Source organism: Aplidium turbinatum, chromosome 2 (assembly GCF_918807975.1).
Source record: "Aplidium turbinatum chromosome 2, kaAplTurb1.1, whole genome shotgun sequence".
Taxonomy (NCBI): Eukaryota; Metazoa; Chordata; class Ascidiacea; order Aplousobranchia; family Polyclinidae; genus Aplidium; species Aplidium turbinatum.
This window is the reverse complement of record NC_137473.1, coordinates 697,432-724,186: the sequence shown is the minus strand read 5'-3', so window position 1 is coordinate 724,186 and position 26,755 is coordinate 697,432. Positions and strand designations below refer to the sequence as shown.

At 37.5% G+C, this 26,755-nt stretch overlaps 2 protein-coding genes across 21 annotated transcripts in view; one reads left to right on the top strand and one right to left on the bottom strand.

Moving 5' to 3' along the window:
* LOC145788218 (uncharacterized) overlaps positions 1–26,755 on the bottom strand; it is a 624,890-nt gene that overhangs the window by 164,168 nt on the left and 433,967 nt on the right. For 4 of the 16 annotated variants that reach the window (XM_082599931.1, XM_082599932.1, XM_082599920.1 and 1 more), the window contains exons 1-2: positions 6,702–6,822; positions 6,192–6,482 (exon numbers count right to left, since the gene is read on the bottom strand). The exons of the other annotated variants lie outside the window; for them this stretch is intronic. In XM_082599931.1, the coding sequence (XP_082456057.1) occupies positions 6,192–6,482; positions 6,702–6,765 (355 nt within the window). In that variant the 5' untranslated portion in view covers positions 6,766–6,822. Of the gene's footprint in view, positions 1–6,191; positions 6,483–6,701; positions 6,823–26,755 lie in introns of those variants that run through there. 16 annotated transcript variants of the gene reach the window in all.
* LOC145788223 (uncharacterized) overlaps positions 1–26,755 on the top strand; it is a 256,918-nt gene that overhangs the window by 172,132 nt on the left and 58,031 nt on the right. The gene's annotated exons all lie outside the window — the stretch shown is intronic.

Here is a 26,755-nt window from a genome sequence, read left to right as displayed (position 1 = left end):
TCGTAGTGACAAGTTTTAGCGGTGTACGGTGTTGCATTCCCATTTCGACAGCCAGGTGGCTAATTTTACAGAAATACAAATTTGAATAGACGTTTCAAAGGAGTGTTTCTCCTTCGGTCATTACATACAGACGAACGGATTCGGGAATCTTATGTTACAATTTTCCCACGAAGAGATTATGGTTTACCGCTGTGACCACTGAGATGAGCATGGTCTTCTTCTAAGATTCTTTTTTAGTTATCTTGAAGAAGAATAAGATCAAGATCACTTTTTTTTTGTGTGATCTTGATCTTGAAGAACAATAAGATCAAGATCACTTTAAAATTGAACATTACTTACAAGATAAAGAATTTTTTAGAACTTATTCTGTACAAAGTAATCGGTGGCAATTATTGACATTAAACCACTTTTAATATGATATGTTTCCAAGAAAATTCGAGTTGAACTTTCAATCGAATTTAATCAGTGTTGCCACTTCAAAATTTGAACAGTTTTATGTGTTAGTCATTAGAAATAAGTCAACTTTAGTATATACTTTACGTTGAAGTATTATAAAAAAAACGGTCCACAATTCTGTTTTGTGTATGCTAAAAAAATGTTTGCTTTCGTTAACCCAATTTTAGATGTTTAAAAATTTAGAATGGCAGTGCAAAACAAACTGGACTCAATGGCTGACTTTGGTCATTTAAAGTAGTTTATTGCAGACAATTACCCAGACCAATAATTTAGGATCTGAGCATATGCTGCTTCTTTTTGTATGGCTTTGTAATTTTGTTTGGAGCAGTTTATTTGACTGCAAAACTTTGAACGTTTTTGATAGCACACAACAATATCAAGGTTGCCAGATGGGTAAATGGTGCAATAAACAGTGATATAATCTGGTGAAAGTGATCTGATCTTGATCTTGAAGATCACCAAAACTGGTGATCTTGCCCATCTCTGCTTTTTATATTTCTTGATAGCTATTAGTTAGAAAGACAAAATAAAGCAACTTTAGCGGGTTTAATCACAATGCTCTGGGCACGAGTCGGAAAATTTCTACACTAACGCTACTATGTTCTGCTGTGCAAAGTTTCACTAGGCTTTTTTCTTTAAGTTTATTTTTGCGTGTCATGTGAGAAAAGTGAATTTTCCCTGGGCCTTTTCTTTCTTACAGTAATACCAAAACTTTTGCTGCATCTTGCTGTAATAGCCTATTGAACTCGTATAATCTAATTTTGTAATCAACCTTGCCTTATCAATATTACTCGGAGATCAAAGCCAGACATTGTGACGTAAAACTTGAACAAAGTTGCGCTTATTAGTGTGGAAGTACCCGTACTCCCATCGATTCTTAGCGAAAAATTCACCTTTGTTACGCTGATTCAATGTCATCAATCGTTGAAGCAACGTAAAAATCGAATGTTTTCCTGCCTGAATGGAAACTACCCAGACAACAAAATTTATCATTTTTGCATTGATTCAACGTCTGCGTCTACATTGAATTAATATAAGAATGATAGATTTTGTTGTCTGGGTGAGAGATACAGTATTCACATTTTCTAGATGCGCGCTAGAGTGCGGGGAAAATTATATTCTGGCAACAATTGTTAGTACTATGCAATGACGATTTGTATCACATGCTGTGACGGCGGACATGACTGCCGTGTCCGCCGTGAAATTCGAGGCCTGAATAATTTTCCATGAAATGTACCAAACTTTTGTTCGATCACAGGCTTGTATGAGTATATTCTTTGATAACATGGTCATGCAGAGCCAGGTCCCATGTTGTGTACTGGCCACTGGGGTTCGTCAGTTGTTGTCATTGACGTGGCTCTTCTAACAACATTTATTGATTGGAGCTGTATGAGAAAGAGAATGGGGTTACTGCCAATTATACAACTCCACTTCACCATTGCAGATGTAGTGCATCCAACTCTAGATAGTAGGTGGTTTAAGGATTTTTCCTAAAGCATTTTCTTGCGGGAAAGTGATTCAGATGTTCTGATTTCTATGTCTGTAAAGGCAGGCTTGTGCTTTCACTAAAGCTAGTCGTGCTATGTCGAGAAGATTTTTCTTGACTATCACTGATTTTTGCTGCCATTTGTCCGAAAGAGTATTATTTGTTATGTTTGGCATATATTGTTTTTCGTTGTGACAGTCAGAAATAAAAACAAACTGAACTGATTTACATGGATTATTTCGTGTTCTTTACATTTCTCATTTACAACAAAAACTTATTTTTTAAGAGCCTCAAACAACAGCGAGTAGATGACTTCGCTGCAGCAAAGAAGTCACAAGTGTTAGAGGAAGAGAACTGAAACAGCAGTTTTCTGAAGCAATTGATGAAGAAAATGACTCTCCTTTCGAACCAGCTGCACCTGGTACATCTGACTGTGACAGTGTAACAATGTCCCGGTATCCAGTGATTATCCTGCTCTGCGATCTTTTGCTGTAAACATGTTAGAAAATATTCGCAAAAGCAGTAACTTTGGTGATGTTTCATGTCCGCACTTTTACCCCACCAAAATTAAATTTTGATGTCAACTCACTGTGCTCTTTAATTGATTATACCACGCTTACTGAGTCTATCCTTACTTCACACTTGACCATGGATGAACTAAAGGGTTTGATAAACACAAAGTTCGAATGCCCTCATTTTCCTGCCCATACTCAGGCTGTGGAGCGCCTCATTCGGGAAGTCACTAACGCCTGTGAAAGTGTTACTGGCCATCGACGACGGGATGGTTTCATTCGGGAGGGAATTGCCTGGCGTAGGGTCTTGCCGAAAGCAGACACGAAATATGACTTTCTTTCATTGGCTGCAGTCAGCCTGCAGTATAATGTTTTGATATTCACCACTGTTTCTTGTTCATTGTCTTTATTCTTCATTCGTTTGTGCACGTTTTACAAGCACATATAAAATTGGTTGGTTGATGTGTAAGCTACCATTGGTTGAGTTGCAGTTAGTATATCTGTCAAAAAACAAATGTAACGGCGAAAACAATCGAATATTAATGCAGTGCGTTGTGTGATTATGTAATACATATTAGGCTACTACAACAAAACCAAAGTGTCATCTTATGCACAGAGTGCATTCCTCCTCTTGCCAAAGAAGTGAAAAAGGCTTTAATATCATCAGTTTTTTGCTGACCAAGCAAAAATAAGGTCGCCAGGTGATTGTTTAATACCTTACCGTACACCGCCAGCCTTTACCTAAAAGGGCAACTAGCAGTCGCGTCATATGTAATTGTTGTGGTTGTTGAAGTTGGAATTTTTTACAATTTAAAAAAATAAACAAAGTTTTTTCTTTAAAAAATTTGTACCTGGCAACTCTGTGCTGGCAACAAATGCAAAGGACAAAATCGACTACATGTTTAAGGTTACTGAATATTTTTGCGTGAAATTTTACAGAAATACTCTACGTAGCAATAGTCACCCTGTGTGATAATTCGATTTTTGATTTTTTTAAATTTTTTGGTTTTCACATCGCCTTAATATATATAAAGCTAAGTACAGTAAAGAGTTTGATTTAACGTCTCATTTCTTCCACAGGTCATGCGTTTTATATATTTTCAATACATGTATACGGTACGGTATGGACATGTGATAAGGAGGGAGGAAGGAAGTTTTCTTAGAAAGGCACTAGATCAGCGGTTCCCAAACTTTTCTAAAAATTTTGCCTGGTGGACCCTTTGCAATTGTTTTGATATTTCGCGGCCCTATAAAAATCAAAGAATGCTATAGGAAAAATGCAAAAACCACACCAATGAAAGAAAAGCAAAAACAATCAAATACGGTAAGCGTTTAACTCTCCTATCTACTATAAGTGCTACCAACTCAGTCTGCTACTACATCTACACCGCGACAGTCACTCCTCCGTTCAAGGGTCAGTTGACCCATGTTTCTTGTAGTAGGCTACACTAGTGCAGTCACGATTGTTTCTAATGTTAACAACTTTCTAACTATAGCGAACGATTCACTGATAGCATGATTGTAGTACAGCATAATAGCCTAGATGCTTTATGATGTCACAATTAGAGACCTCCTAAAACACGCAATAATGTTTACAACATTTGCTCACTCAAGACTAATGATAAAGCAAGCAGTACACCTGAGAAATCTTCATTATCCAATCACAATCATTAAAAATATAAATTCTCAGTGCGGACCCTCTGAAACTGCTGTACGGACCCCAGTTGGTCCGCGGACCCCAGTTTGGGAACCGCTGCACTAGATCTAAAGGTGGATGGGAAGAGGAAACGCGGTCGTCCAAGAAGAACGTGGAAACAACAAGTGAAGGATGAATTTAAAAAAGTCGGACTGAAGGAGGAAGATGCAAGGGACAGGGTGAAATGGAAAAAAGGGATTAAAACAATCGGCCACCCCCACTAGTGGGGAACAAATCGACGATGGATTATGATGAATACAATGTTAAAAACATTTGCGAAGCATTTTGTTAAACTTAAGCTGAAAGAACAACAAATCACCATCCTTCCAAACATGGCTGTTCGAAACAAAATATTTTGTTTCCTTGAAAACCGAAATTCCATATCTTGTTTTTGTTTTCGTTTCGAAATAATTTTGTTAGCAAAAGGATTCGTTTCGTTAAACCATTTTGCTTCGTTATCCATTCGAAACGAGATGACACACAAAAAAAATTGAAAGTGGAATTTACACCGAAAACTAAAAACAAAAATGCAGGTGTCGAAGTGATCTTGATCAGTCGTTTTCAAAAGTTCCATAGTCTACTAGCAATCCCCATCGATCGGCATCGCAAATGAGGGAATGTACACGTATTGCACTCTTAGAACGAACCAATAATATCAAGGATTTCTAGAAGTATGGGATGCAAAAATACTCGCTCAGAGTAGGGTGCGTTATGCAAAAGTGTTGCCGGACGTTTTTAGTTAAAATGTTATTGTTGGTTGTCTCATGAGTAAACAAACCCTAAGCCAAGTATTTTAAAAGCTTTGAACAACTCACACATGATCTAGTTGTAAACCTGGATACAACAAAAATAACTTTTGGTGTTAATAACGTGTTGCAATAACCTGATCTGTAGAAGTTACAACTTAAAATTAAAGAATAAATTCAATAAAAAATCACTAATGCAAGAATTTGAAATCTACTTCTTAATAACTTGATTGTGTTGCGTAGCAGCAGCGTAGTGTGTAAATTTGTATTTAATGGCTGTAGCTTAATTGCTTTGAACAGCAATAATATCTAAAAACTGTCGCAAAAACAAATTGAATTTATTGAATTTTACAAAATTTTGAAAAGATTAACTACAAAGCAACGGTTTACTTCTGAGCTGACCAAAAAAAAAAAAAGTATCTGACAACACTGTTTTATAACGTACCCTACTGTAAGTATATGCCTTCGCATCACGTACAACTAGAAATCCCTGAATGATACTCACGCAATTCGCTCTTAATTTAGCACTTCTGTAAGCTAAATCATATTATTATGACGTCATAGATATCTTAAAAAAGAGGTTATGAGCTTCAAATTCCCATTAGGTCAAGCCACACTACTTTAGTTCCCCTGCCATGTTGTAAAGACTCGATGAGATAAACTGATGACATTGTTTTACGCGTTCATATTTTTTATTTTAGTAAAAAAAATTAAGTTTAGAAATATTTTTGTAATTTTCAGAAAAACATTTCGTTAGAAAATTTTGAAACATTTCTTTTGATGCAAAAATATTTGCCATGATTCTTTTTCGTTTCAAATTATGTTTCTTTGTGAAAGATTTTGTTTCAAACAAAACTTGTTTTGAACAGCCCAATGAGGAAACTAAATTATGTTTGGAAAAAATCGTAAAATTATTGAAATATAAGACTTCGTGTAATATTTATCCTGTATTCAAAACATTTGAAATTCATTAATTTAAACATATCCACAAAGTCCTGATCAATAGTTTTGTTGATATTTACTAACGTTTGTCTTTTATTAAATGAACAAAATGCAAAGAGATGTAATGATACTTTGATTTGTTATTGCATAGTTTAACATGGTTACAGTTGAAGCAAATTCATTGACAATTAAAACTACTTATACAACTTTTTAATTAAAATATGGCAACATAGCGACAGTTTGCAAACTCTCAATGTCTATCATCATTAAGCTCAATGCTCGGATGCTTTAACAGCCGAGCAATTATTACCATAGTTATGGAAACTATTTCAATCAAACATAACAGTACAAACCTTCATCTCCAGATGGAACACAACTTTGTTTCGGTAAATTGTAGATCGTTGTATGAAACTGCCTCTTGTCAACTTGTTTGACCACTTGATCAACATGTTGATGATGATGATGGGCATGATACTGGCGCTGGTCAACCTGGACCACTTGTAGATGCTGCCGCTGGTCAACCTGCTGGACCACTTGTTGATACTGCCGCTGGTCAACCTGGACCACTGCTTCTTCAACATGTTGATGTACAGTTGTAGAAAACTGTCGGTTGTCCTGGTAAGTCAGTTGTTGCTGAGCTTGTCCTGTAAGAAAACTTATTAAATATTGTTTTGACAATTAAAATGTGAGCCTTGAATTTAACGTAAGAAGACGTCGATGACTTGATGTCGGGATCATGGCGGTTGTAAGTTTTGTTCTCTTTCACTAAAATGAAGCAACATATTTTAAAATGTGTAAAATACGTAAAAAGCAATGCTATCAAAGTGATCAACATGTTAGAGCAACCATCAAATCAAACTCACCTTCATCCACCACTTCCTCACTTGGAACATCTGCAATTCCTTCGTTATTGTTTGAGAGAGACATGTTTTCTAATTTGTAGTTGTCGACAGATTAAAATACTAAAACTTAGTAGCTGATACTACAAAACACAATTGCAAGTGATTATAATTGCTCTTCAGTAACAACAAAAAAGACAAATCAAGGAATTATAAAGTTTGATTGAACATGTTTTATGGCGACAAGCCACCTTGCTCAGCATCCAATTTTACAAACTTGTGTAAACGTTAGTCACTATTTTGTTTCATCTAAAGCGTACGCCCGAGGATTGATGATTTAGATTGAATGGACGGAAGGCAAGAAAGCAATTTTCAGGCATGCGTCGTTTAAGTGTCATGTCAATAACACAGTCGCATACTTTTGAGCGGTGTCGAACCGGCATCCTATTGAGCGTCGTACCAGGGCTCTCACCACTCGATTACCGACACATTGTTGCTCTAACTCTGACTTATCCTCACCAATTAAACAAAAAACAGTGCAATAAAATTTAATTTTACAGCTTTAGTTTGACCTTTCCAAGATTTGAACCTTGGTCTACAAGTTGTCGACTGTGCAGAAGCGCTCAGCCGCTCGCGCTTATAACCGAATTATCACGTGAGCAATGCGTCGCCAGGAAAACGATCGAAAAAATGAAATGTTCTTGATGAAAAAAGTTTCTAACTCACAAGCATGAACGGACTATTTGTTTACGTAATTGCAACGTTGGTAGACGTTGAAACACATTTTTTTACAATCGTTTACAAGTTTTGAAGATTTAGAAGTTGAAGAAATCAAAGCTGTTTATTCAGACTTTTGCATCACAACCAACATAATAATAGCAATTAATGGTTTATTTGCCATAAATGAAACCAGTAGGCCGACATGGTCGAAATATGCAAGTTGTATAGCCTATACACTGCAAAGTGGCACAAGTTCCCATACCGACAGGGAGACAACGAAACGACCATGCGGTCTACTAGTCAATTACCACATAACAGAAACGATAAGTTTGTTACGGCAGACACAAAAAAATTATATATATTTTATATAACAGAAAAATACAACGATCCCGCGCTTTAAAATATCCACCAAAAGGAAGAACAAAGATTTATTTTAAATATTGTTTACTCAAAATTACAAGAAATAAGCAGAGATTAGATTTCCATAACATACAATTTACGATTCTCCATAGCTTTGTAAAATTATGGAGATGTGGGGATTCGTAGAAGCCATTGAAGCCCCAATCGAACGAAAATAAAATCCGCCATACTCAAGCTTCACCTTGTTTGAGGTCATCAGTGGTGCATGACTATGTTGGCTTGAGCGGGAATCGACTTTCTAACTTGTTGAAAATTTCAACTACCTGCCAATAAGAGAATGTGTTAAATTTAAGTGTTGCAAGATATTGTGGGCACCTATGTAAAGAGTGTGTGCTACCGCTACTGTGCAATAACAGTTCAGTCAAAACATTGAACAATATCTCGCAACACATAAATTTAACATACTCTTTTATTGACAGGTAGTTGGAATTTTCAAGTTTTGCCCGTTGACAATTATTTCAAAATTTCCTTTAAGTAATTTTTTTTCATCTCTGTCAAACCCATCAAAGCATAACAATGTTTGCAAATTCAATCCACATTCAAAACTTATAACCGGAAAGTTAGTTTTGGGTTAGTTTTAAACGGACAAATTTTGTGATACAAATACTTTAAAATAACATACGCCTACAGTTTGAAAAACATCTGATAACACTTTTTCTTAAGGCACTCCTTTCTTGGCAGTTAAGGTAGCCTATTTGGAAATCCGGTTCTTCTGAACCCCTGCTTTGGTGGGAATCGAACTTCCGACAAGTTTGTACTATAATGTCGAACACGTCGTTCTCAACCACTTGGCCACATCTCAAGACAATGAAACAACAGCTTTGGTTGGTTGATAGTTTTGAATCTTTATCCTCAGCCTGACACAAAGCCTGGACAGGTAATTTCTGGTAGTTGCACATTCTTGTACGGGTTTTTTTATAGGCAGAGTCGGTCACCGAGATTGACAGAGTGAAGTTTCCGATTGTTGAAGTGCTGTTGCTGGGGAATTATTCCATCCATTAAAGGCCGCTGGATGGAAAGCAGTTTATAACGCACGTTGCTCAAGCCCACACCCTGAAAATCGAACCAGCGCCGCTTTATCTAAATTTTCTTCGTTTACAAAGTCACGCGCTAACCAAAGGAGCTACCGTACCGGGCTATATGGTAGCCTACAACTTCAATTAATCTTTTACAACCATGAGAGCTTACTTCGACACTTACTCTGACTGTTACAAAATACTGCTTACCTTTACCAGGGGTGTGATAAACTTTATGGTCCTAAAAGCTGATAGAAAGGCGGCCGAGAGAAACAAACAGGCAACTGTAGTCTCGTTAAAGCCAATGCTTTACCATAGTGAGAACCCGTCTCATCTCTTAAACCTAGGAATCAAATATGGAACCACCTTTACAAAGCTAGGACCTATACAGAACTTTACTTTCAAGAACAAGTTGTTCATTTTCTTGCTTCTTTATTCACAAATTGTGCTTATTTGTTGCATCATTTAGCAAGAAATCTGGTTGCTTTTGATTGTTGGCACACTAAAGCCGCCATTTTGTTTTATTTTCACAATGACCATCTCCTCACATGCAAGTAATGAGAAAAAGTTTGAACCTGACAGTGAGCGTTCAAATCATACTTGAACAGCTGCAGGAGGTGAATAGATACTCTTGCAAGTCACGTGGGTTTAAATCAGAAGAAAATTATTCATCAGAAGACGTTGTCGATTGCAATTCGCTGTAAATTCTTAAGCAGAAATCTTCCGCGTACATGCAGCACTGTAATTGTGTCTGTGATGCTGTCGATACGACACAGGATAAAATTAAATTCTTCAATTGCCAACCATAAGATGTTAGACATAATCCTATCTTTATTAACAAACCGGTTCAAATTGTATTTAATTTGTTTGTATAAGCATGGCAATATTTCTGGGCTTCCATGTGTGGGAAATCAAACAACTGCAAATCATTCAGTTCAACAATGACAACTTCGCTTGATACCGCCAAGCGCAAATATTAATAACTCCGCTATAAGTACAATCTGTTCAAATTGTTTGTTCATGATAAAATTTGTCGTAACTAATAACTTCTAAATTCTTTCCTTATTGTTTGCAGGGCTCCTATAATCTCAACAATGTAGCATCGTGCGGGACAATGATAGCTCGGTAAACGATCAGCGACGTGGAAGTGCAAACTAGTTGATGACTTTGCTAAGTCGAATGTTTGTCGAACTGTTGGTTCATGATAAGATTAATTTGTGCAGCATAGCAACGAACAATGTGGGTGATGCCAGGACTAGATACGAGCAACCTTGAAACTGTTTGTTTGCTAACACTGGTTCTTGTAAATTGCCAACCTGATATCGGATGATGTTTTTGCAGAATTGGCCAAAGTAGAAACGTCAATCATCATAACATTGAAGTGCTGATAGGAATAAACTATAAAATGTTTTTATCATGAATTTTTGGTTCAGAGTGTTTTTTAGATTCTATCACCACTTTGCGCAGTTCAGAGTTGCCACTTAACAGCAGCTTTACATGTCAGCTGCGTCGCATGTTTCCATAGAGTCGTTTGGCTGGCATGATCGTTCTCATCGTAAACATAAACCTCACTTTCACCATGGAAACCGGGAGATTCCCCTTTCATGAACAGCTTTTCAAATTTGTTTGAGTTTCGTTTTCAAGCCTTGCATGTTAACTTTATTAACTTCCTTGCTTCATTTGCCTGTATAGGTCATCCGTCCGCAAGTGGTTACCAATCATTTTTAATGCGTGGTTTCTTTTGTATATGTTGGAACTTTTCTTTCCTTCTTTAGTTCAAACAGTAGGCTACACATCGCTGCAGGAGTTGATGTGTTGCTTTTTACGGTCGCTTAGTTCGTACGTTCTCTATTGAACTGCTACCGTAGTCAGCAGGCAAGTTCCTGTGCCTTTAGGTATGCCACTATAGTTTTAACATGGATTGTCAAAAAAAGTTAAAACAACAAGCTAGTTTTTGTAAAAACACTTTTTTAAACTTTGACTCAAAGTTTATCCTCTTAAAGATAAAACAGTGTCTCTAGAGTAAGATGCATGTTCACTTCCTCTTCCCTCAAAGACAAATTTAACTCAAGCAATATTGTGAGTGGATAAGCGAACAACTAGGTAAGTTGGCTGTTGAGCCACAGAGCTGAGCGCATACGAAGCGTATGTGCAGCTCCAGAAAAACGTTAATTTAACATCAATCGTGAACGTGGAGCTGCGTTCTGACATGCTCTCCCGCCTACGTGAACAAACATCTTCATACCTAAATCACGATTTCAAAGAATAACCTGAATAGTTTTATACCCAATAAAATAACAAAAACGCTTGTTTCAAATAACCCTAATTTACTGTTAAAATTTCTCCCTGAAACTCAAAAAATTTCTCGAATTACTACTTTAAATAATAAAAGAGTTAATTCAATCTAAAAACATGAAATATTATTTTATTTTGGGGTAACGTGACTCTATTTTAATCGGGGGGGAGGTGGAGCAGGGGCACTTTAAAAGCAGACATATTAATTTTTATATAAAATTTTTGGGTTAGGCAATTTTTAGCCTGTAACATTTGAAATTTAACCCACTACCCAGTAAACGGATTGATACTGATGCCTGGCTATTTTCGCCTTTCTCAATTGGCCTGTTTGTAAAATAATGCATACGATATACACAACACGAAAAAAGACTCATAACAAACAAAAATAAAGACATTTAAGCAATTAGGTTAGGGATTCTTGATTATTTTGAAATCTACAAACGAGTTTTGAAAGATTAATTATTAAAACATTATTCTGTTCCTGTTGTACAGTTAATGAGACAAAATAAGTTACTGCCCGCAGACAGAAAAATTCGTCAAGAAATGACAGATTTTGCTGTCTGGGTGAGCATCCAGCATTCAACAACTTATGTACGTCATAAATTTTCAAATTAAATTGAATCAGTGGCGCACGCAGAAATGTTTTGTTGGGAACGAAGGAGAAGGGTTGAAAACAGTTTCCATGACATTACGTCAAGCAAAACCATGGTAACCACCTTTTATTCAACGACAGGAACAAAACTGAGCTCATGAAAAGTTAGAAAATGTTGTAATTATATTCATCATCAGAGCTGCAAGTTTGTTCAGTAAATTTAATCGACTTGACGTTTTTGGATAAAAATGTTGTAAAGTTTTATGTGTAGTGAGTAATGTAGGCCATGAATGCAATGCACTGTGTGACACAGTGCATCTGTGTGCTAATAACTTATCGCGGGCCGGGTTTGGTCGGTCTTTCTTGTGGTAACTTACAGGTAACTTACAAAAAAGCATTTTCCTTGAAGTTGCGTTGAGATTGCATCTTTATCAATCAATCAATCAATCAATGTTTTATTTGTCAGTAACAGGAACATAGGTACATGTTTGAAATATGCAATATACACAGTACAAAAGTTACACAAGTTCCCATACCGACAGGGAGACAACGAGACGACCATACGGTCTACTAGTCAATTGCCACCCTACGGAAATTACGATTTTGCCATTTAAAATAAGCTTACAAGAGAAAAATAATAATTGAAACGTTCCCGCGCTTCAACAACAGCATACGCACAAAAAAAACATATTGATGATAACGTAGGCCAAAACACAAAATTCCATGAAGCAAGCAGAGAATAATAAAGTTTCCGAAGCAACTGACAAGTTGGTTTCCATAACATATCACTTACGATGCACTGTAGCTTTGTAAAATTAACGTTTTGATCTCTTTTTTGAAACAATGAAATGATAAGTTTTTTAGCCTACTTGGAACCTCTGACCAGAGCATTGGTCCCAATACCTGCATGGACTTTTTGCCAAATTCTGTGTTTGATCTGTTTATAAAATAATTGTTGCCTGTTTGATATCTTGTGTTATGCTGATGAATAGATGAAGCATTTGTAAATAAATCACAATACGTAGACGGATACTCATTCATATGAACTTTGTACATATGTTTTTTTATTTCAATGTTATGTATGTCTTTTAGTTTCAAGATGTTCATTTTGAAAAATAAAAAATTAGTGTGAGCATAGTAATTTTGTTTCGTTATTATTCTTATAACCTTTTTTTGTAATTTTATTAATGGATCCAGTGCACTGTCACAGGCCTTTCCCCAGCTTGAAATACAATATTGCAAATGACAGTAAATCAAAGCGTGATACACATCTTTTAAAGTGTCTGTGTTGACATAATTTCTGAGTTTAAGCAACGCCCATGAACCTTTTGCTACTTTTCCGCAAATTTTATCTATGTGATATTTCCATGTTAATTTGTTATCTATGTAAACGCCAAGGTATTTTATTTGATCTTTTCGTTGAATGCTTGTGTTACCAATGTTAATGTTAAAATTTTTTATGTGTTTTTTATTTGTTATTAGCATGTATTCAGTTTTTGAGAAATTTAATGATAATCTATTAAGCTTCAACCAGTTGTAAACTTTTTGCATTTCGGCATTCACATTGTTCTGCAAATTTATTTCACATTTGTCGCTCATCGTAAGATTGGTGTCGTCAGCAAATAGTTTCACATTCATGTTTGTTGAATTTGGTAAGTCATTTATATACAGTAAGAAAAGAAGGGGTCCCAATGTCGATCCTTGGGCACACCGCAGGTAACCTGTCTTGAGTTTGAAGAGATTCCATTGACGACCGTGTGCTGTAGACGATTGCTGATATAGCTTTTTAACAATTGTAATGGAAAGCCCCAAAAACCGTATGTTTGCAGTTTCTGTATGAGAATAGTGTATATTTTTAATATATTTTTAATATATTTATAAATCTGGTTGTTGTAGTGATTCAGTCTTTATTCCTCGCCAGTGAAAAAATAGTTAAGAAACGGTAAGAAAAACATATTTTTTTCAAATTAAGTTTGATTGTTGTGCTGAAACTAAAAAATTGTCAGTTAATTAAATAAAAGTTGATTGCAGTCAATAACCGAAAAAAAGTTGTAGATATTTGTTCTATCACTTGTTTATTGTTTTGCAACAACGTGATTGTTGCATCACATTAATACGAATTTGCGGGTGTACTGTAGGCCACTAATATTGTAAAAGAAATGCAAGAACAAAGTCATTACATTCTGATTTTGTAACTTTTGTAATAATAACAAGTTTATTTATTGAAGTATCTAATTACTTTTTGAAGAGTATTAACAAAATTTATTTTCTTACAAGCAATTCGTAATTTTTAAATATTTGTTGGTGGGGATTCCATAACAAGCGCAAAGTAAATCATGGATTCCGCGATGACAAAAAGATTAAAAAGCGCTTATGTAAACAAAATAATTAGGCCTGAAAGAAAGTTGAAGAAAGTCATATTGGCAATCAATTACAAAACAGTTCAGATATCACGCTCAATGGATGCGGTTGACTTCCAAACCAACGAGAATATAGATTTTAGCAATGCAGAAACTCATGAGAATACCTTTATCCTTAAAATTAGAAAGTCTACTCGTGGCAAAACAGCAAATCTTTAGGCTTATTACACTGATTCTTAACTTACTGATTTCCGCTGACAACTAAAAGACAAAAAAAAGTTCAAACCTTGATCGAACAGATAGACGATAATGACGTCATAAATACGTTTATAAATATTATTATTGTTAACAAATGTTCTAAAAACACAAACTTCATTAGAGACATATCTTTTGAAGTGAACTGGACACCCTAACCCGCGATGCTTAGCGAATTTTGGAAAATTATCCAAAACAGTCAAAACGAACGATATTATACGAATGGCAAATGAATTTGGAAATTTGGAAGCCCATGATCGCTAACGTTTATCATATCAGGCACATAATCATCATCATCATTCAAAATCATTAGAAAAAAAAATAAATTGGAAAAAGTTCCAGATTCTGGAAAGCTGGAACGTGCAACGAGATCTTCTCTGGAAACCTGGTCTCAGGGGCAGAAGATTTATTTTAGAGATTAATTTCAAATAGGCAGATAGATTTTGGAGTGGATTTGTGAAATATAAAGTGTTGGTGAAATAAAATTGCGTTTGAGAAATTTTCAAAGCAGTTGTAGACAAATGCAATCGGCAGAGTCTGACAACGTTGCTTTTCATCACAAAAACGACAAATTAAAAACTGCCGCCGCGATTGGTGCGCTGCTAGTTGGCCTAAGCGATTGTGAGGTCACTAGGTGATTGTTCACTCTGTGAATTGAAAATGTGTGCAGTGCTTGCGATTCAATTTCCTTCACAAGTGCGCTTCCTACACTATTGTGTCGCACAATCACTTGAGAACGTGCTTATAAGCTGATTCGAATAGACTTTTTTTTAGTCATGACTCGAATGCATGACCCAATATCTTCAACCACTAGACATAGGTCTAACTACGAAACAATTTGAAACTTTATAGATATTTCGCCAATGTCAGCAACATCAAACTTGAGTAACCGTATCGTGGCACTTTAATGCTTTGCTTGAAGTTGGACATGAGATTGCCTTCTCTTCTATGCGACCTAGATACAAATTAAAAAATTACAAAATCTCCCAAACTAGTTCATCATTTTCATTCACAAAACCAGGGTGGTAGATGAGATTGTCCATTAAGTACAAACGCAAGTGTCATGATGAACTGAAAACCGATTTCAATTTAAAATTTTACTTAAATACTATGACCTGCTTTTGAGGAGACACTTCGCATTAAAGTGCAAAATAAAAGTTTATCCCTTAAAACCATGAAGCTCCTTCCCAGTTGTGAACCATTGATTAGACGAAAAGCAAGGAAATGCCAAGAAGAAAATCAAACGCTTTCAGGTCACGATTGCGCCTCCTCTGGAAATACCTGACTCAATTACACGTGCAGAGAAATGGACAGTTGGAACTTAAATTTTTGTTGTTGCTAAAACTGCAAACGATTCATTTTCACCAAACAGAACATTGTTCAAAATTATTTAAAATTTAACATATTCATAAATTAATTTTGTTTTATTTCTAAATATTTTGCTTCGATTAAAATTGATTTCGTTTTGACTTGAAAAAAATTTTCTATAATTTTCCTATTGTAACAAGAAGTTTTATGTGTGGGAAATGTGACAGCTGCAAATCGTTGATCTCAACAATGGCAACTTAGCTATCTTGGTACCTCCAAGCACAAACATTAATAACGCCGCTACAAGTACAATCTCCTTCAAATTGTTTGTTCATGATTAATTTGTCAGAAGAAAAACTTTCAAAGTGCTTGCTCATTGTTTGCAGGGCTCTTATGATCTCACAATGTAACGATAATAGCTCGGTTATCGCAAACTCGGTATCGGATGATATCTTTTGCAAAACAGCTAACGTACAAATGTCAATCATTATGCACTAATTACAAACTGGTCAAAAGAAATGTCGATCAACTACAACGTAAACACGTGTAATCAACGTTGGTAATGCTATAAAGCAACGAGTTGGATATCGAACAATTTCTGTAGGATCTAACCAACGTAATTACGTCATGTGTTTTGTGTCTTTTTGAAAGTGCAAAAAAACTCACAGTTTTTTTGCACTTTCAAAAATTATTATAATTACTATTTTTCTTAAGACACAGGTGGAATGTTTTTTAAATATATTTTACACTTTTTACTATAATTAGTGTATCAACTTTGTCTGTGGACAATTGAAAACCTGGCCTGTGAGTCACTACGTACATGTTTCAAAGGTTTTCAAAGTATTCCGTAAAAAAATACTAAGTTAATCTCAAGAAATATGTTTGCTTGGAAGAAAGCTTCATCGTCAGCAAGAACAATAATTGCTTTCCAAGATACAGTGACTAGATGTGACTAAAAGCTCTCACTCAACAGAAATGACTCCACGTATTATGATTGTTTTTTTCTTAAGATTGCAAACATGTAACTATTTCAAAACGTTTCCTCATGTTTTCCGTCATCATCCGCCCGTTAACTCAATGGTTAAGCGCCTGACTCCAGCGGCGCTGGTTCGATTCTCGAAGTGTGCGATTGAGCAACGATGGATTAATTCCCTGGCAACTAAAATTCAGCAATTGGAAACTTCGCTCCTTGGTAATCGGCCATGCGTTGAAAGCATCTGCAAGTATGCGAAACTATTAGGAATAAACTATCAAGGCTTTGTCAGTTCAAGGTCAAAGATTCAAAACCAACCGAGTCTTTCAAGTTATAAACTACCATTTGTCCCGAAGAAACGACCTTACTTCCAGCTTCAGTTGGGGTCAATGGTAAAATAAGTTTTCTAATTTCGATTAAAGTGGCGCTTTTGTATACTCAATTGAATTGGCGTAACGCCCCATAATTTCGATTAAAGTAGCGGTTTCGTGTACTCAATTCAATTAGCGTAACGCCCCATAATTTCGATTAAAGTAGCGCTTTCGTATACTCAATTCAATTAGCGTAACGCCTCATAATTTCGATTAAAGTAGCGCTTTCGTATACTCAATTCAATTAGCGTAACGCCACATAATTTCGATTAAAGTAGCGCTTTCGTGTACTCAATTCAATTAGCGTAACGCAACATAATTTCGATTAAAGTAGCGCTTTCGTATACTCAATTCAATTAGCGTAACGCCCCATAATTTCGATTAAAGTTGCGCTTTCGTATACTCAATTCAATTAGCGTAACGCCCCATAATTTCGATTAAAGTAGCGCTTTCGTATACTCAATTCAATTAGCGTAACGCCAGATAATTTCGATTAAAGTAGCGCTTTCGTGTACTCAATTCAATTAGCGTAACGCCCCATAATTTCGATTAAAGTAGCGCTTTCGTATACTCAATTCAATTAGCGTAACGCCACATAATTTCGATTAAAGTAGCGCTTTCGTGTACTCAATTCAATTAGCGTAACGCCCCATAATTTCGATTAAAGTAGCGCTTTCGTATACTCAATTCAATTAGCGTAACGCCCCATAATTTCGATTAAAGTAGCGCTTTCGTATACTCAATTCAATTAGCGTAACGCCACATAATTTCGATTAAAGTAGCGCTTTCGTATACTCAATTCAATTAGCGTAACGCCACATAATTTCGATTAAAGTAGCGCTTTCGTGTACTCAATTCAATTGACGTAACGCAACATAACTTGATATAATAATGAGGTTAAACTTTTGCATTTAGGGAGTACTAGAGCAATAAGACTGCCAGGTTGGAACTTTTTTGTTGCATATTCTACATGCGGTTGTCAAGTGCAAGCAACAAGCGACTGGTTTGAACGACTATATTTGTGATACGCACTGAACTTGTTTATGACGTTGCAATGACGGAAAGCAACTTTGGGTGTATTTCTCCTTTGTATTTTACACTTGGTGCACTTGTCAGTCACTTGTCACTGGTAGGTTTGTCCAAATAAATTTTATTGTTCCAATTTATTGTAGCCATGGTGTTCTAACATTTCTCAATACACGTTTTGTGAGATGGCGATATTTAGAATAAGTTCTAATTGCTTTAGGTTGTAACTGTGCTATCAGTTTATATTAGGCCGACATTTTGAAGACACTAAACAATGACCTAATAAACTTGGTGTTTATCGAAAAAATAAGAAATTTATTATTGAAACCAAAACAGAACAAACACTTTCTTCAGCAAACGATGCCATCGCTTTTTCGGCAACCAATGACGCAAGATTGACAGCGACGATGGACATGTGTTCAGATGGTGCTCACTTTCGTTTCTAGCAACGCTTCAAGCTCAAGGTCGACACCTAGTGGAGTAGAGTGACTCGTTTGATTGGGAAGCACTCCATAAGCACAAGAAATTTAACTTGATATGAAAATTATACAATTTTTTGGTCCATGAAATTCCAAATGTTGCCATTTTTAAATAAACACGTTTGTAATAAACTCAGCTATGTTCACCTTTCTAACTCGACCTATTTGCAAACTAATACGATATGCATATAACAAAAAAATGTTCCGTTATGTGCACAACATAACGAAAACATAACAAAATTAAATGCTTCCGAAACGTTTGGTGGCGAAGATTTAGAACAGGGGTGGGGAACCTGCGGCCCGCGGGCCGAATGCGGCCCGCGTGACTGTTCCATGTGGCCCGCGTCAAAATTTCTTTACCCAAAATGTATTGAAACAACAGCTCAAAAAGAGTAGGTTCTGCATTCTCGGTATATTGCGAATGGCCTTCGATGTCTAGTTGCTCCATCATAGAAGGCCATTTGTAACAACAATGTGTACGTCACAACGTGTAAGTCACTACTTCGCTGCATTTTTTATCTGTAAATAAAATTTCGAAGTTTTTCGTGGCCCGCCTGTGTTAGTTCTCATTTTATGTGGCCCGCAATACTAAAAAGGTTCCCCACCCCTGATTTAGAACAATTGTTTTATGGGTCGGCCCCACAAGTATTTACGGACCGCTGACCTAAACAACTGAGTTGATACCCAAGTTGCCATTTAACAGCAGCTTTACATGTCAGCTGCGTCGCATGTTTCCACAGAGTCGTTCGGCCGGCATGATCGTACTCATCGTAAACACAAGCCTCACTTTCACCATGGAAACCGGGAGATTCCCCTTTCATGAACAGCTTTTCAAATTTGTTTGTATTACATTTTCAAGCCTTGCATGTTAACTTTATTAACTTCACTGTTTCATTTGCCTGTATAGGTCATCCGTCCCCAAGTGGTGACCAATTATTTTTAATGCGTGCTTTCTTTTGTTTATGTTGGAACTTTTCTTTCCATCTTTAGTTCATACAGTAGGCTACACATGGCTGCAGGAGTTAATGTGTCGTTTTTTACGGTCGCTCAGTTCGTACGTTCTCTATTGAACTGCTATCGTAGTCAGCACGTGAGTTGCTCTGTCTTCAGGTATGCCAGTATAGTTTTAACATGGATTGTCAAAAAAAGTTAAAACAACAAGCTAGTTTTTGTAAAAACACTTTTTTAAACTTTGACTTAAAGTTTATCCTCTTAAAGATAAAACAGTGTCTCTAGAGTAAGATGCATGTTCACTCCCTCCTCCCTCAAAGACAAATTTAACCCAAACAAAATTGTCAGCGGATAAGCGAACAACTAGGCAAGTTGGCTATTGAGCCACAGAGCTGAGCGCATATGAAGCGTATGTGCAGCTCCACAAAAACGTTAATTTAACATCAATCGTGAACGTGGAGCTGCGTTATGACATGCTCTCCCGCCTACGTGAACAAACATCTTCATACCTAAATCAAGATTTCAAAGAATAACCTGAATAGTTTTATACCCAATAAAATAACAAAAACGCTTGTTTCAAATAACCCAAATTTACCGTTAAAATTTCTCCCTGAAACTAAAAAATTTCTCGAATAACTGCTTTAAATAATAAAAGAGTTAATTCAATCTAAAAACATGAAATATTATTTTATTTTGGGGTAACGTGACTCTATTTTAATCGGGGGGAGGTGGAGCAGGGGCACTTTAAAAGCAGAAACATTAATTTTTATATGAAATTTTTGCGTTGGGCAATTTTTAGCCTGTAACATTTGAAATTTAACCCACTACCCAGTAAACGGATTGATACTGAAGCCTGGCTATTTTCGCCTTTCTCAATTGGCCTGTTTGTAAAATAATGCATACGATATACACAACACGAAAAAGACTCGAAACAGACTAAAATAAAGACATTTAGGCAATTAGGTTAGGGATTCTTGATTATTTTGAAATCTACAAACGAGTTTTGAAAGACTAATTACACTGGTCAACAGCAAATTTTAATCGAGCTCGTGATTGATTGATTCTAGAAGCATTTTGTGCGCTGATTTCAAAAATGTCTTTACTTTTTTCCTAGCACATCATGTTTTCTAGATATTCCAATTTTAAAATTTTGAAGACATGCCACATTTACAGGCAAGTAAAGCAGTTTTTTTATTCGCAAATTAAATGTGACGTCATAATAAAACAATGATATAAACAATAAAACAATGAAACGTCATAATCAAGCAAAGGGACAAAATAACTTATCCAAACTTGGAATCTGCTCGCCGGCCGGTTCCTCATGATGAAACCATGTCGCCACCTTTACCTCCACAGGGAGGCCTAGATTCCATTGAAAATGATGGTGATGACGTCGCTTCATTAAGCGAACTCTCATCAACAAGTTCTGAGTATCAAGAAGAAGAAGAAGAAGGCAGGCCACAGTTATTTTCCCAGGAGCACCTCAATGATTTGATTAGAGACCTTGGCCTTTCAAAGCAAAAGTCAGAAATCCTTGCGTCAAGATTAAAAGACCTCGCTGCGTCTTAAAAGACCTCGCTGCTTTGTTTAAAGTTGATGGCCCCTGTGCTTTTGTCATGATATTGAAGAACTTTTTCACAAATTGGAAGAAGTTCACAATCCTCATGAGTGGCGAGTTTTCATTGATTTCTCGAAAAGAAGCCTGAAAGCTGTTCTTTTACATAACGGAAATGAAAAGCCATCCATTCCCATAGCACACTCGGTGCACCTAAAGGAATCTTATGAAAACATCGAAATTCTTCTCAATGCTATTAATTACAGGGATTATGAGTGGAGTATTTGTGGAGACCTGAAAATGATTGGAATCTTAATGGGGATGCAAGGGGGATTTACAAAGTACTGTTGTTTCTTGTGTCTGTGGGATAGTCGCGCTACTACTGAGCACTACCAGAAAAAGGATTGGCCAACAAGAAGCTCCTACAATCCTGGATGAGAAAGTGTCCAAAATGTCCCGCTAGTTAATCCTGACAAAATTCTTTTGACGCCGTTACATATCAAACTCGGCTTGATGAAGAATTTTGTGAAAGCAATGGGCAAATCAAATTCAAACGGTTTTCTGTACCTCTGTAAGAAATTTCCAAAACTAGGTCATGCATAGCTTAAAGAAGGAATATTTGTTGGTCCACAGATTCGAGAAGTTTTAAAAGATACTGACTTTGAAAAATCACTCACTACATCAGAATGTCGAGCATGGCAATCCTTTAAATGGTTATGCTTTAACTTTTTGGGAAATTTCAAGGCTGCTTCCTTCAGAAAAGGTCTTGAAAGGTTGCTCTCAACTTACAATGACATGGGCTGCCGCATGTCCCTCAAGATTCATTTTCTTCATTCCCACCTGGACTTTTTCCCTGAGAACCTTGGTGCAGTAAGTGATGAACAAGGTGAAAGGTTTCACCAAGATATCCAAAGCATGAAAGCACGCTATCAAGGGTTCTGGAACGAAAGGATGATGGGTGATTACTGTTGGATGCTGCATCGCGATGATCCAACATGTACACCTATGCCCAGCGATTTTAATGCAGCAATGTCTAAGTGTCATTGCAACATTTTAAACACTATCTTTGGTATCATGCTGAACGTTTTTCTTGTGTTTTTGTAATATATTACAGGGAGCTTAAAAACCTGACACTTCAGTATTGTGCTAGCTCAAGTATTTAGTACCTCAGACAAGGTTTAAGAAGCATTTTTTGCACTCTAGTGTCTAGTATGCATACATATGCAACTAAATAGTGTTGAATCTGTGAAAGCAATGCACAAATCTGAAACACTCTGCTCTCTGAAGCTAATCTAAATTTGAAAATTGTAGCGACAAAATCGGTATTTGAACGCAATATTGACGTTTCTGGTCAAAAATTTTCAGACCAATAACTTTAAAACCTGATGTGCTAGAGCGAAACTAGCGCCAGATTTGAAATCAGCAGCAAATTGTGGTCTAAGAAAAGTTACTCCCATTCTCGATTAAAATTTTTTTTCAAATTTTGTTAACCTGTGATTAAAACATTATTCTGTTCCTGTTATACAGTTAATGAGACGAAATAAGTTACTGCCCGCAGACAGAAAAATTCGTCAAAAAATGACAGATTTTGCTGTCTGGGTGAGCATCCAGCATTCAACAACTTATGTACGTCATAAATTTTGAAAATAAATTGAATCAGTGGCGCACGCAGAAAAGTTTTGTTGGGAACGAAGAAGAAGAGTTGAAAACAGTTTCCATGAAATTACGTCAAGCAAAACCATGGTAACCACCTTTTATTCAACGGCAGGAACAAAACTGAGCTCATGAAAAGTTAGAAAATATATATTTCCACGGCCATTATTCCAGTGTAACTACTGCACTGATGAGACCGGGAGGTCGAAACGGTGTGCACTGTCTGCAGTTATTGACGCTCTTGGTTTACGCCAATTGAGCACTTTACTGGAGGCACCTTGCTATGCATTGCGCAAAGCTCACTGCTTGCAGTTTGAGCACTTTGGCAAGGTTGGCAGTAGTACCATTTTTGGTTACTGATAAGGTACCACAAATGGGAAAATGTCACATGGAGATATATATATTTCCACGGCCATTATTCCAGTGTAACTACTGCACTGATGAGACCGGGAGGTCGAAACGGTGTGCACTGTCTGCAGTTATTGACGCTCTTGGTTTACGCCAATTGAGCACTTTACTGGAGGCACCTTGCTATGCATTGCGCAAAGCTCACTGCTTGCAGTTTGAGCACTTTGGCAAGGTTGGCAGTAGTACCATTTTTGGTTACTGATAAGGTACCACAAATGGGAAAATGTCACATGGAGATATATATATTTCCACGGCCATTATTCCAGTGTAACTACTGCACTGATGAGACCGGGAGGTCGAAACGGTGTGCACTGTCTGCAGTTATTGACGCTCTTGGTTTACGCCAATTGAGCACTTTACTGGAGGCACCTTGCTATGCATTGCGCAAAGCTCACTGCTTGCAGTTTGAGCACTTTGGCAAGGTTGGCAGTAGTACCATTTTTGGTTACTGATAAGGTACCACAAATGGGAAAATGTCACATGGAGATATATATATTTCCACGGCCATTATTCCAGTGTAACTACTGCACTGATGAGACCGGGAGGTCGAAACGGTGTGCACTGTCTGCAGTTATTGACGCTCTTGGTTTACGCCAATTGAGCACTTTACTGGAGGCACCTTGCTATGCATTGCGCAAAGCTCACTGCTTGCAGTTTGAGCACTTTGGCAAGGTTGGCAGTAGTACCATTTTTGGTTACTGATAAGGTACCACAAATGGGAAAATGTCACATGGAGATATATATATTTCCACGGCCATTATTCCAGTGTAACTACTGCACTGATGAGACCGGGAGGTCGAAACGGTGTGCACTGTCTGCAGTTATTGACGCTCTTGGTTTACGGCGACCAGGACTGCCGGCCGGCGTACCGAAAGCGCCGCCGCGATTTCAAAGGCGATCAAGAAGAATTCTTGGCTCTCAATTAAGGAAAATCAGTCAGTTTATTGCTCAGTTTGTTGTTCTGCAGTGAAACGAAATCAAAACTTGGTCAGGAAAGTTGAAAATAAAAATTCTCAGCAAAAAGAAAATTGTCAGTTTTAGAAACAGTAAATTTGCTAGCTGCCAGTGAAAAGTACGGTAACCTACTCAGTCTCGAACCATTCGGAAATTTAAAGAAAGGAAATTCGTCAACCTCAAGTCTTTAGTACCCTACCCAATCAACACGGAATACTTTAATACCCAATCTTTACCCTAGCTAACCTTTCCCACCCTTATCAAGCACCGGGATTCGCAATTCCAGCCCGGGCTTGTTACCCCCATCTTTACCCCGAAGATCACACTAAATTTTGGTTTAAGAAGAGAGAAGATCAAAAAAGACTTTAAAAACTGTAATTATTTGTGTTTTGTTGTTTTATAGTAATTTTCATAAATAAATTAAAATCCAGTTGCAACATTTAAAAACCAAAAAAATCCTAGCCTAATTTTTGAACATCTTTACATCAATATTGCCGCTCAGTTTTATCAATTCGTATAATTTTAGTTATATTGTGTAACCAACTTGTGTGCTTTCTACATTTTTGTAAAAATAAGCTAATTGACCCATCTATTTTACCCAAATTAACACCCATTTCGACCATTTTTTTTATCATAGCCTTTTAGCTTTAATTCTGCGACATTCCTAGTGTTGCCAGTGATCTTTCAATATAATTTTATCTCTTTCTTCTTAATCTTACATTAGACGTTATTCATATTTACTTTTCACTTGGAATCTCTCATCCTTGAACTAAACTGATTGTTTTCCACCAATTTTGCGACCTTTTGACTTGTATATTGTATTGTTGTTCTGTATTTTAGCCGTAAAGTATCTCGCATGGTCACTCTGCCAGCTGGCATAAAGTTTAATCGTGACATCACAATCGAAAATTTAAACAACTGCTCTTAAAGCATTAATTATCCTTTTTCAATCTGTCGCACTAATTTGTAATCAAACTTTGTTTTCTTTTCAACTTTAACCGACATTTCCATTGTAGTATTACTCATTAACGTAGAATCAACGTAAATTGTTTTATTTTATTTGTCAATTCTTTAGCAAATCTCTGATTCAACCCTCAATTTGATTGCAATCTGTCACTTGTTATTTAAATTGTTAGTTAACTCTCCAAAACATAGAAACGTCGCTTTAAACTTTAAACAATTAATTTGATTGCAATCTGTCACTTGTTATTTAAATTGTTAGTTAACTCTCCAAAACATAGAAACGTCGCTTTAAACTTTAAACAATTAATTTGATTGCAATCTGTCACTTGTTATTTAAATTGTTAGCTAACTCTCCAAAACATAGAAACGTCGCTTTAAACTTTAAACAATTTGTAATAACCAGCTTTTTAGAACTATTTTATTTAAACAATGTCTCGCTTTTCAAGTCGTACAGGTTTGAAGACTTCTAGAGATAACCTGGCCGGTGTTGGTTTCTCCTTCCCACCTTCTCAGTCCACTAGCTTAGGCTGGCTGACGAGGAAGCAGGTTCCTGTGAGTGGTCACTCACTCAACCCAGATGGTGAAGCCTCCCCGGTAGACTCAATGCTTTTTGCGAACTCGTCACTTCGTCACGGTGACGAGTGTCCGATCCGCAATCCCACACCATATCGTGGCTACCCCACCCATTTCGAGTCACCCTTCCCGAGGTCGAATAGACTGCAGTCCGTCTGCCCTATTCGCCTCACCCTCCCGTATCTATTCCCTCTTCTCTGTCCTTTCTCCACTTGCAGGAGGGCATCTCAACCCTACCGAGATGTGCAGGCGTATCAGGACCATATGCGAGCATTTCATGGTTCGCGCGCCGAGTTCCTGATCACCTGCAGCAGGTGCTACCGTGTTCTCCCTCGAGCTTACAAGCTAGATGGGGCCCAAGAGCACTGGCGATCCTGCCCCGAGGGCCTTCAATTGCCAACCTGCCTTCCCTGGCCGAGCAATGACCCGACACCCTCGGAGAGCCAAACCAGACCCCCTATTATGACCAAGCCTGGGCCTTCCTACACCTCTGTTGTCAGGCGTGGAAGGCGCCGGCCCTCGACTGCAGGCGCATCGGTCGAGGGGTCATCCCCTCTTCCCCCTTCCTCTGTCATCCGTTCTCAAGTCTTCTGGCGGCAAGGCCTAGACAGCACTTCCACTTCGCCCCCCTCACCTGACACTATGCCGAAACTATTCCATTCTATTCTATCACATCCAGGCAAGACTTCGCTCAGCCCTGCTGATACCGACAGCTTGCCTGATCTAGATGTGCTGTTTCTTCCTCGTCTGTCTTCGGCCGGACCTGAGTCGGAAAGTGGGGACTCTACCGACTCGTCCGACTCGTCGAACAGCGAATCTCTGTCCTCTTTCTCCACTTCCTCGCCTGATAGCCCAACCACGGACGGTTACGGCCCTGCTGTCAGTGCGAACCCTTTTCTACATGTACCCTTGCGCAAGCCGACCTCCACCGGAGCCGTGGCAGTGGACTCGCTCGGTCTATCCAAGCCGGCTTCGCGCCCTTCTTCTTCTTCTCTGCCTCTGACGGCTACCACCGGAGCTGAAGCTGGGGACTCTTTCAGCTCTTCCAAGCCGCCCATGCAAACCTTTTCTCCTAACTCTCTTCAGCGCTATTCATCTCACTCCTCCCTACCCTTTAATCCTGTCTCCACCTGCCCTATACAACCTTGTACCTCAGCGCTGTCTGCTGAAGCCCAACCTTTTATCCCACCTACCCAAACCACCCAT